General features: G+C 40.3%; 1 protein-coding gene across 5 annotated transcripts; it reads right to left on the bottom strand.

Moving 5' to 3' along the window:
* Window positions 1-7,249: 7,249 nt before the first annotated feature.
* LOC115953754 (pentatricopeptide repeat-containing protein At2g32630) lies at window positions 7,250-11,713 on the bottom strand. 5 transcript variants are annotated; one of them, XM_031071526.1, is made up of 4 exons: window positions 9,520-11,713; window positions 9,059-9,175; window positions 8,346-8,435; window positions 7,250-7,702 (listed from the first exon to the last, which is right to left on the bottom strand). In XM_031071526.1, exon 1 carries the CDS (start codon window positions 11,615-11,617, stop codon window positions 9,764-9,766), a length of 1,854 nt encoding a protein of 617 aa, XP_030927386.1. In that variant the 5' UTR covers window positions 11,618-11,713; the 3' UTR covers window positions 7,250-7,702; window positions 8,346-8,435; window positions 9,059-9,175; window positions 9,520-9,763. The 5 variants fall into 5 exon arrangements, with proteins under 5 accessions (XP_030927386.1, XP_030927384.1, XP_030927385.1 ...); XM_031071524.1 differs by having other exon boundaries at window positions 8,933-9,175; XM_031071525.1 differs by having other exon boundaries at window positions 8,834-9,175.
* Window positions 11,714-12,496: the final 783 nt, after the last annotated feature.

Here is a 12,496-nt window from a genome sequence, read left to right on the forward strand (position 1 = left end):
GGCAAACGGCAAAGTTAAATAATAATAAACTAATGTACACGTGGCCTAAATTAATAATAAAAAATATTTTTTAATGCCACATCAGCATCTAAATTAAAAAAATTAATTTATTAATTTTAACTAAATAAAAAAAATTAAAAACTAAAAATATTATTGTGGGGCCCAATAATTTATGGGCTAGGCACATTTGCTCGTGGAGAGTCCGAAGGTCCAAGCCGAGGAGAGCTATGGCCCAAACCCGATAACATAGAGCACAAGACAATTTTGGAATACAGCCGAGGACAGTTCAGTCATCGACAGATCCAAAATCCCACCGGAAAAAAGGGGTAAAACTGGTATAGGACTAAACTTGAAAAGAGACCTAAAATATCTTGGGAAAGTTACCCTTATGACCCTTCCCAAATAAGACTCTGCACCTAGCAGAGCCGTATTCTTCAGCTTTATCAATCATCCCCAACAATTCTGGGATTAGACTGATGGGACAAATATCAGTCTTGTAAAGGTTGACCCTACACGTGGACGAAGGACAGCTAACGCAGGCGAGTATAAAAGAAAAAAAAGTAAGTAAATCTAGAAGGAGGCTCCCATTCCACCTCCAAAAAAAAAGGGCTCCATGGGGGAAAACACCAGGAGAACACCTGCACATCACAGAAAAACCCCCCGTCGGGTAACCGGGGTAAGACCTTAATGATCCTCGAATCAAGTCCGAGGAGTCCAACCTCATAGGATGCGACACTGTAGGGCTTAAATGTTCAAACCCAACTCCTCTTTCTATATGAATTCCTCTAAAATCAAGACCGGAACATCGCCCCGTGACCAACGGCTAGTTTTTCAAGCCCACTCTCTACAAATCATATTGTGAGGGATCTTTCATGTGCGAGCCTAACATCATCATTGGGCCGCAAAAGAATCGTGTCCTTACAATTGGCGCCGTCTGTGGGAAAGGCTTGCGCGTTGGCGCGGGTGGCGGTGGAGTCGACTCTCTAGCAAGCAGAGGTTCGTGAGGTTTCCTACGTCACCGGCAACACACAGCTGTTGCTCCGACATAAACTTCTGCTAGGGGTTATGCCTTGCAGTGCCAACGGCGCGGGCAGCTCTAGGGGTTTTTGGCCACAAACCAGCTCTCCCAGCCCTGGTCTAGGGGCTTACATTTGAAGCATAAAATAAAAAATAAAAAAAAAAGAGAAAAAATCACAAGTTTTGGACAGAACCAAGGCCTTGTATGGTCCTCGAACTCAAGCCTATGGGGAAACCAAGTACAAAAAGAAAATCTTACAAGTTTTGGACAGAACCAAGGCCTTGCATGATCCTCGGACTCAAGCCTATGGGGAAACCAAGTACAAAAAAGAAAAAATCACAAGTTTTGGACAGAACAAGGCCTTGTATGGTCCTCGGACTCAAGCCTATGGGGAAACCAAGTACAAAAAGGAAATCTTACAAGTTTTGGACAGAACCAAGACCTTGCATGATCCTCGGACCCAACCTATGGGGAAACCAAGTACAAAAAAGAAAAAATCACAAGTTTTGGACAGAACCAAGGCCTTGTATGGTCCTCGGACTCAAGCCTATGGGGAAACCAAGTACAAAAAAGAAATCTTACAAGTTTTGGACAGAACCAAGGCCTTGCATGGTCCTCGGACTCAAGCCTATGGGGAAACCAAGTACAAAAAAGAGAAAAAATCACAAGTTTTGGACAGAACCAAGGCCTTGTATGGTCCTCGGACTCAAGCCTATGGGGAAACCAAGTACAAAAAGGAAATCTTACAAGTTTTGGACAGAACCAAGCCTTGCATGGTCCTCGGACTCAAGCCTATGGGGAAACCAAGTACAAAAGGAAATCTTACCAGTTTTGGACAGAACCAAGGCCTTGCATGGTCCTCGGACCCAAGCCTATGGGGAAACCGACTATTTAAAAAAAAAAAAAAAAAAAAAAAAAAAAAAACTATGGCGCATAAACCTCAAAATTCATCCGAAGAGAACTCATCGTTAACAGTTGGGTTAATCCCTTAATTGCACGGATTCCCCGGTCTACCCTCGGATCCCCAGTACCAAAGGGGCTGATGCGATACGGTGCAATATATTACCCAAAAGCACAATCAAAGTCCCTCGCTACTCGGCTACCCTCTCGGACGAATTATTTAGAGTTTATCGTTCTTGGACATTGGTCTAGCATGCATCGCGCAGCACTCAGCGGTTATCCCGGTTAGTTCCAAGAGTTTAATTTATTGAGGGTTACCATTGTGATACTTGATAATATTTGTGATTTTAAACCGGTAAGAATCTATGTTAAGGCATTTTTCTGCCCGGAATATCATTAAGGGCAAGTTTACATTTAATATTCATGCACAAAGTAGTTGTTGCAGAGAAGAAAAGTATGTGTAAAGAAATAAACACATCTTTTATTAAGACAAAGGAACAGTACAGTGTACAATGAAAAGCTGAAACAAGCTTACATTAAAGCTAACTACGTAAGTAAAGAAAAATACAAGAGAGTGAAGATAAAGCCGAGGAGGTAGCACAGAGGAGAGGTTGGCTACTGCTTCAAGACCTTATTCTTCCTCAATGCTTTTGCATGCCCATAACTCAGGCAGCCAAAGAACCCAACTTGAGCCTCACACCGCTGAAGGAAAGGTGCAGGGAGCCGGAAGTTGAGTAGCCTTCACCAAAAATTTGCCTGCAACAAGGCAGAGGTGCTGGTGGCGGAGAATCTTTCTTCTGGCACACCAAAATTCTGGCATGAACAGAACCTGCTTCGGATTTTGACTAAAAGAAGGAGAAACGCCCTTTCCCCTCTATCGAAACGGAATATTCCCTTGAATTTATGCCTCCTTTGCCCGTACCTCACTATCTTGAGTCTCAGGAGGACACGGCGCCTTTGTGGCGGAGAGAGTTCCTTTTCCCCAACCCTCGCCTCAAACATGATGTACTAAGGGAGGAAACTGAAGGATTTGTGCATAGGTAAAGCAACTTTCTCTCCTATTTATTTAAAAAGATAAGGTGGTGGCATTTAATTCACGCAGCGTCCCAAGGAACGCTACAGACAAAATGTCTCCGGCTCGATTTCCAACGCTGTCTGCAACCCTGGGATTAAAGGAGTCTCGTGAAGGCGCACCTCGAACACTGGGACGCCAAAAAGTACCGCGTGACCTAAGACTACGGAAATACCTCTTAATTTGTGGGCCCAGTAAATTCGCGGCCCAGGCCCGTTCTGCATGGGGGCCCAGGGACAAAACCAAGGCCTTGCATGGTCCTCGGACTCAAGCCTATGGGGAAACCAAGTACAAAAAAGGAATCTTACAAGTTTTGGACAGAACCAAGGCCTTGCATGGTCCTCGGACTCAAACCTATGGGGAAACCAAGTACAACAAAGAAATCTTACAAGTTTTGGACAGAACCAAGGCCTTGCATGGTCCTCGGAATCAAGCCTATGGGGAAACCAAGTAAAAAAAAAGAGAGGAGAAAAATTACAAGTTTTATAACTGCTCAGATGGGGAAAGTTCCCGGCTCAAATACTGTAAAATGTTAAGGCCAATAAAAGTGTTAGGATGATGGTGGGGCACTCCACTATTCGGTAGCCTAAGGGGGCTGTTCATTTTTGCGGGTGATATGTCTTCGAATGATTACTTCCTACACCGAATAGAGCATCCAGTTCTAATCTCGGCATTGTTTCGGGCAAGTATCGTTATTCACAGGTACGCACTGCTATATCAAACAATTCTGTTAAAGTTGTGGTGACATCTTTTTATTAGCAAGTATTTTGGCCTTAGTTGTCATCGATTCAAATGTTATATTATTGTGCCGAGCAGCGTTTGCAAATTTGTAAAAACATAGAGACAGAACATGCGAAGTAAAATAACAACAATTTTTATTAATATGAAAAATTATTACAACGTACAAAGAGGGGCTCAAACAAGCCTATACAAAAGGTGAGCTGCCGAAGCAACACTAACATCCGCAGTACAGATAAGTAAACAGCCAGGTGTCTTTTAAACTCGTCTTCAAAGTCTCTCCAATCTCTGCCTCAGTATTGCTCATATCGAAAGAAGAACCTTCTTTGGAAAAAGATGAAGGAGAAGGAAGAAGAATTTGAAGGAGAAGGAAGAAGAAGATGGAGGAGATGAATGAGGAAGATGGAGGACATGAGTAAAGAAGGAAGAGAAGAAGAGAGAAGAGATGAAAAGAAAGAAAAAGGAGCAAAAGAGGGAGAAGTGAAAGCACCAGGAGGGATCTGGTGCTGGGAAGACTAAGAAAGGGAGGCGGAGGGGGCCACCAGTGAACAAAGAGAGGAAGAAGCGGAGACACTTAGTCCCTGCCTCGGTCCTGACTCCTAACACGCTGAGGCCATATTAGGTGAGCTCATAAGAGAGCGGTTGGTTATGATGACGGGAGTTATCGACTCAGTCACGCCGAAAGTTGGACGTGATGAGCCCCTGCTTCGAATTTTGGCTGAAGGGAAGGTGAGACAAATCTTAAGTCTCCGCCACCCTTGCCCTAACCGAGCCATTCCGAATTTTACTAGAACATGGTGCTTTGAGGAGGGGTATGGTTCCTTCATCATTCGTTGTGGTAAACGTATTCTGATTGGGTGTATAACAATTGGGTTAAGTAAACGCTAAGGAAGAGGGACTGAGGATCTCGGATCTCGGAGAGGCAAAAGGGTCTCTGTACGAAAGTGATGGCCTCCTACTTGCCTTCTTATAGGGAGGGCAAAATGGAAGGTATTAAATTCGTTCTGGTTTCCAAAAGAATCTGAAAAACAAAAGGTGCGTTCGTTCCACTTCCCCACCTCATCAGATGAGCCGTCGGACGTAAAAGAGTCTCGTAAAGGGAAGTCATTAAAGGCGCGTTTTGGACAGCCAAGCGGCAGGAGCGGGTCACAAGCAAATTAAAGGGAGCGCCTTGTAAGCCGATATATTTTCTGGGCAGGTGGAGAAACCGTCAGCATTAATGGAGGGCTAAATTAAAGGAGCTGTAATAAAGGCTCGACATTGCCAAAACCCCCATTTCCAACCGGGAGGTTGGACAGCCGGGTTTTGAGGGGCTATTATGGAGCCCAATAATTTATGGGCCAGGCACATTTGCTCGTGGAGAGTCCGAAGGCCCAAGCCGAGGAGAGCTATGGCCCAAGCCTGATAACATAGAGCACAAGACAGTTTTGGAATACAGCCGAGGACAGTTCAGTCCTCGGCAGATCCAAAATCCCACCGGAAAAAAGGGGTAAAACTGGTATAGGACTAAACTTGAAAAGAGACCTAAAATATCTTGGGAAAGTTACCCTTATGACCCTTCCCAGATAAGACTCTGCACCTAGCAGAGCCGTATTCTTCAGCTTTATCAATCATCCCCAATAATTCTGGGGTTAGACTGATGGGACAAATATCAGTTTTGTAAAGGTTGACCCTACACGTGGACGAAGGACAGCTAACGCAGGCGAGTATAAAAGAAAAAAAGTAAGTAAATCTAGAAGGAGGCTCCCATTCCACCTCCAAAAAAAAAAGGGCTCCATGGGGGAAAACACCAGGAGAACACCTGCACATCACAGAAAAACCCCCCGTCGGGTAACCGGGGTAAGACCTTAATGATCCTCGGATCAAGTCCGAGGAGTCCAACCCCATAGGATGCGACACTGTAGGACTTAAATGTTCAAACCCAACTCCTCTTTCTATATGAATTCCTCTAAAATCAAGACCGGAACATCGCCCTGTGACCAACGGTTAGTTTTTCAAGCCTACTCTCTACAAATCATATTGTGAGGGATCTTTCATGTGCGAGCCCAACATCATCATTGGGCCGCAAAAGAATCGTGTCCTTACAATTATGAATTGAGATCTAAGTGTGCCTTGAACAAGAACACAAACCCAGATCCAAGAACACAAACCCAAAAATTATTTATAAAAAAAATAAAATAAAAAAATAAAAAAATAAAAATCTAACCAAAACTAGAAATTCCGATCTCAAAGCCAACCCACAACAACCCAAGCCAAGAAAATCAACCCACAGCCACAAACCCAGAAAAAAAAAAAATGTCAACAGCTCAAATCTAAACCAAAAGACAGCAAAAAATAATAATAAAAGACAAGAAAAACAATTTCTTAGGAGCTGATGGATATTGTTAGCAAATTTGGGTTCGTGGATATTGTTATGGATTTTTGTTGTTTTTTTATTTTTCTTTGTCTTGGCTGGTTTCGGTTGAAAAAGAGAGAGCAAATCTGGGTTCGTGAGAGAGAAAGTGTGAAGGGAAAAATGGGTAGGGGGTTAGAGTGCTGGGTTGAGCGACGACGATGGCGAAACAACAGCAGCCGCCGCCCCCGCCCCCGCCCGTGTCGGCGAGGAAGCTGGCGGCGACGCTTTGGGAGATGAATGAGAGTCCGTCGCCGATTCCGAGCGTCAGAGAGAGCTCCGACGAGCGGCGGATGAGAAAGAAGGAAGCGATCAGAGGTAGAGAGAGAATCGCTCGGTCCATGCACTCCGGCTCTCTGCCGCCGCATTTGTCCGATCCGTCTCGCAGTCCCGCTTCTGAGGTTCGCGATCTTCTTCCCCTGTAGATTCTTTTGCTTCTTTTTTGAATTTTTTTTTTTTTTTTTTTTTATAAATAATTTCTGAGTTTGTGTTCTTGGATCTGGGTTTGTGTTCTTGTTGTTCTTGTTCAAGGCACACTTAGATCTCAATTTATAATATTTTTAGTTTTTAATTTTGTTTTTAATTTTTTTTATTTAGGGTCCGTTTGGATTGAGCTTATTGTTGCTGAAACTGAAAACTGAAAACTGAAAACACTGTAGCAAAATAATTTTTAAATGTGTAAATAGTGTCGTGGGACCCATGAATAGTGCATGAACAGTGCGTAAACAGTGCATGAATAGTATTTTTTGTCCCCTGCACAGTGCTTTTACTGTTCACGTGCAGAGGAAAAAAAAAAAAAAAGGTAGGAAAACGTAGAGCTGAAACGCAAGTTTCAGCTCTACCCAAACGGGCACTTAGTTAAAATTAATAAATTAATTTTTTTAATTTAGATGCTGATGTGGCATTAAAAAATATTTTTTATTATTAATTTAGGCCACGTGGACATTAGTTTATTATTATTTAACTTTGCCGTTTGCCACGTCTGCAATATCCGTTTCTGATGTAACGGCAGGGACTAAAATGGAAGCGTTTTTCAGGAGAGGGACTAAAAGCGGTAAAAAAAAAACTTAGGGACTAAAATGGAAATCGACTGAAAATGTAGGGACCAAAATGTGTTTTTCGCCAAAAAATAATGAGAGAAACAAACCAACAGAGATATCCCTTATCATCACAAAAACCTAGCAAATCACTGAAACTAAACCCCTTACAAAATACAATGTCCCATCCCCCATACAATGTGAGAACATTGCAGAGAAATCCCAATCACATGGACGTTAATGGAGGGAATCCAACTCTAACATATATATGTAATGTTGTACACCAGAGAATGTCATCTCACCCTCCACCGTATGAAGTATAAACCATCAAAACAAAAATTATGTCAACCGCAAAAATGTCATGCATCAACACACAAGATGGCTAGCAAGACTTATATTAGATCAATATTGCTCGGCACTTCATCAATATGAGTATCGTAGTACTGCTCTAAGTCTTGTAGGATTTTGATTTCATCAGCTTTGGCCAAGTTTATTGCAACAACCCACAAACATTGAAAAGTCGGTTTCGACAATGCCCAGATCAACTACAAGATAGAGAGAGACAGATGAGGAAAACAATAACATTAGCTAGCAGACTAGTTAGCAAGAAATGAATAAGGGTGACAAACATGGAAAAAAGAGAATTTGAGACAATCAGCAAAAATATTTCCACAGCGCAAAATATTGATTATAAGTATCCGTTTGGGAACAGCTTATTTAATTGAAACTGAAAACTTTTTGCTGAAAATACTATAGATAAAGATAAAAGTTAGCTAAAATAGTACAGTGGAACTCATGAATAATAGCAAAAATAAGCTGACAAAAATAATCAATGCCAAATGCACACTAAATTGCAAAATCAAGCAAAATGTAATTTGCACTAAAAGGTTAAGTGGCATCCAGTAACAGTTAATTGAACTTGTAAGTTTACCAGTAGTTTCAATTTTTCATTCACAAGCAATATATATTTTTACTGTTTGTTTAATTTGGTAGTCAGAAACAAAATGTTGTTTATCTTTTCAATTTTGCACATTAGAAGCAATATGATGTGCTTTGAATATCTTTCATGCAGAGAAAAAAAAAAATGACAGTCAACTCCTTGCACAGAAGAAGGCCAAGCAGCATCACCAATTTCTGAATTCATCCATGATAATTGATACAATATAACATAATAGAATAAATATTTACCTTTCTTCCTTGAGGACCAGAACAACCAATCCGACGAATGTAAAGCTCAGGATTGTTTGGAAGGTCATAATTGATCACCAGGAGAGGAACCTGGCAAGAGAAAAATGAAGATAACATGAGTGGAGAAGTATAAACACCACAAGTCATTCTTCCACATAAAACTACATGGCCACAAATAGAAATATAATATACAAGTGAATATATATTGTGGTTATGGAAGCTCAAATGCACAAGATGTGATCATTCTTGTGTAGAACAGAAAATGAGTAAAATGATATTTGCCTATGGAGGACAAAACTCAGAATATACAATTTACGGACCTTGCTTAGAAGATCATTTGCCAAAACCCTCCATATATATATATATATATATATATATATTACATTCAAATACAAACACACATCAACACATGACTACATGAAACACACCTAACTATTGTAAGTTACACTTACACACACCACCAGTGGGTTTTAAACCCACAACCTTACCCTCACTCAGGTTTGTATGAGGAGGAAGTGTTATTTGAGTCAAGGCACTTTGTTACTGACAGTGTTTTAGCAATGGCAACTTAAGGTTTTCTCATTTACCATTACAAATTTTAGCTTGTTGCAGAATAGTAATACATCGCCAAGAGCCTTGTAGCTCAACTGGTACTGCATGATATTTCAAATTCTCCCCCCCTTTGTTGTAACTAATTATTTAAAAGAACATACAGTGCCCGCAACTGCAGAACAAGTTCAGTTTGTTAAGTTCAAGGTCTAGCTTTCGATCCTTGGGCCAGTTCCAACTTCTCCTCAAGGTCTTCCTGTTCAGATAATACATTCAACCAACTACAAGAGCAATACCCAAGAATCAGAATATGAAGTGATGCGAGAATAGTTCATAATCCTGAAGATGAAATTCTATTAGGAGAAACAAGTCCCCAAAGCTAATTAATGTAAAATATAACAGAGAGGACTATAAATTCTAATATCTGCAAGAGATGCAACTTTTGCACACTTGAGGATCCATTGCTGACCCCAAAAACTTTTGGGACTTAGGTTTTGTTGTTGTTGTTGTTGTTGTTGTATGTTGTCGCAAGAGATGAAACTTTTGCACACTTGAACTCAAATTTAACAATTTATGAGTATCATAACAAAATATAACTGATTGATAGAAAAGATGAACTGCATACCCTTTTGCTCTGGTACACTCCCATTGGTGAGAATAATGTGGGACTGAAACTTCTTCCTTTCGAAGAGAACTCCTATATAAGCCCATAAATAGTTTCTACTAGAGACGCAAAACAAACTAAATATGTGTTGCTAACTCATATTAGCTCTCTTCTTTCACTTTTTACTGCCAGCAGAAATGTGAAACTGAATTCTTTTTGTGGTCTAGAATCCTTTAAACGGTTATTGGTGATGAACCCTCCAAATCTAAGGCCTGGCAGTATGAAGGCTGCTCACAAGTGAAGAATATACTCTATCATCAGGTGTAAGGCCCAACTTCATCATCTCATCATACAATCTAAAAGCTTCATCTGATCTCCCCTCCTTAGATAAGCCTGAGATCATTGCTGTGTAAGTGACTACAGTCCGAACTAAACCCTTCCAAGACATTTCATCAAACAGTTTTAGTGCCATATCTACCTTCCCATGAACACTTTCCCCATGTATAAGAGATGTGTATGTATATGTGTCCAGCTTTATACCCTTATCTTCCATCTCATCTTTTAGCCTATGAGCTTCTTTCATCTTTCCTTTCTTGCTATACCCATCAATTAAAGCATTGTATGTAACTGTATTTGGTTTCACTCCCTTCTTTTCCATCTCACTGAACACCCTCTTTGCCTCTACAAAGTTTCCTTCTTTGCAATATATGTCAATCAAGGTAGTCAAAGTCACTGTATTTGGAGCCACACCCCTTTCTACCATTGTGAATAACAACGTTTTCGCTTCCTCATGCCGATTCAATTTACACAACCCTCCAGCAATTATGTTATAAGTAAATGTATCAGCCTCAAGTCCTTTATTTTCCATGACACCCTTCAATCTTAGAGCTTCATTTATCATCCCCCTTTTGCAATACCCATCCATCAATGTATTAAATACCACTTGATTCAGGTCAAGTCCTTTGCTTTGCATCTCATTTACCAAGATTTCCGCCGCTTCCATCTGCCCCGCCTTGCATGAACCATTAATTAGAGCGCCATAAGTATGCACATTAGGAACAAGGTCTCTCTCAGTTAATTCATCAAACAACACAAATGCCCTTTTCATATTTCCCAATCTACAATTCCAACTGATAATTGAAGTATAAACATGAACATCTGCTTTTATCCCTTTCTTACACATTTCCTCAAACAACCTCTCTGCCTCTTCAATCTTGCCACAACTCCCATACAATTCAATCAAAATTGTATAAGTCGCTACATTGTAAGCCACTTGATCCCTCTCCATCATGCTCAACATCTCATTCACACCCCCAAAATCCTTTCTTTCAACATATGCATTCACAAATGTGTTGTAAGTGATCACATTGGGTTTAATCCCTCTACCAACAACTTCAGCCATCAACTCCCTACCCCTTTCAACCTCTCCTCTCTTGCACAACCCATCAATCACACTAGTCATTGCATAAACCGTAATCTCAACACCCGACTCAACCATTCGATGAAAGAACTCGAAACACAGCTCCACCCTATCACACCTCTTCAAAGCAAGCAAAAGCACAAAGCAAGACCTTTCCTCAATCTCAAACCCATTCTTCTCCATATAATCAAACACCCCAACAGCCTCTTCAAACATTCTATCATCCGAGTAAACCCTCATTAGCATATCACACAATTTCCCAACAAATTTAGGCTCATTAAACCCATCCTCCTCAACCAACGAAACAATAATGGAAACCGGGCATCGGAGATTATCATCAGCCACAATACAATTCAATATATTCTTCATTTCAGCAAACTTTCGAGCCCCATGTAACCTACAAACAAGAGTTACATGGGCTCGAAGATCAGGTTTTTGTGGAGTTAAAGATTGATTTTTTTGCAAAAATTTGAAGAAACTCAAGCAAGAATGAGGTGGGACATGTGGGTTTGAGAGAACAAGGTGGATTATGTGGGAATCGAGATTGGAGAGCAGGGATGGTGTGGCCTGAAGGGGTTTAAGGCCCGAGCTCACAAGGGTTTTAGCTAGCTTTTCGGCAATTATTTCTTGGTTCGATATCGAAGTGGGGTTTGAGGGGATGACTTTGTTGAAGGTTTTCAAGAGCTTTGCGATCGACATTTTCTACGACAGAAATGGAAGAAAACTACAACTGAACTGGTTGCACACCAAGTTCAAGTCGATGACAACTTTTACGAAACAGCCCAATTTCTGCACTTTTTTAAATTCCCACTTTTTCAAAAAACTGAAACATACTCATCCTAAATTAACATTATACACTCATTTTATATGAATTTTTTTTTTTTCATAGTGCTTAAAGTTTTAATTCCAGTATAATATTACATTGTAATAGGAAATGAAATATGAGTTTTACTAATGTATGCCTTAGCCTTAAGGGCATACACTAGTGAACAAATTTAAGAAATATTTTATGAAAAAATGAAAAAATTATCAATTTTTTCAATTCTCCATAAAATGTTTTTAAAAATAAATGATTAATATGTATCTCAAGGACATACATTAACTGGACTCATAAAATATTAGGATTGATGCTCAACTGGAGAGGAAAGCGAGCATTATAGAGGCTCAAGCAATGTCTTGGTAGTGACAGGACTTAACTTGGGGCATATGCAGATTTGCTTTTTTAGTTGTTAAATGATAGAGCTAGGTTTGGTAACGTTGTTTGAATAACAGTTTTCATTATTTAAACAACAAAACACGTATTTTCATCCACACATATTTTCACAACACTTAAACAACGTTATTAGAACAACATTACCAAACGGGCCCCTAGCTACTATGGATGTGGTATTTTTGCCTTACGGTTAGGTTTCTGGTATTTTAAATGACTGATGGAAATTTGCTGTTACGGCTTTTGTCTCTTGAAGATGGATTTATCTCTTGCTAGCTGTAGCTTCAAATCTGGAGGGTGTCCCAACTTGACCTTAAGCTGGCTGTTCAAGAATTCAAGCTAGCCTAGAATATAACTCAAGTTCTTCA

This window comes from Quercus lobata, chromosome 7, assembly GCF_001633185.2.
Source record: "Quercus lobata isolate SW786 chromosome 7, ValleyOak3.0 Primary Assembly, whole genome shotgun sequence".
Lineage (NCBI taxonomy): Eukaryota > Viridiplantae > Streptophyta > Magnoliopsida > Fagales > Fagaceae > Quercus > Quercus lobata.

Excerpts from the sequence above, each read along its gene's own strand:
- LOC115953754 (XM_031071527.1), bottom strand. The coding sequence starts at position 11,617 with ATGTCGATCGCAAAGCTCTTGAAAACCTTCAACAAAGTCATCCCCTCA.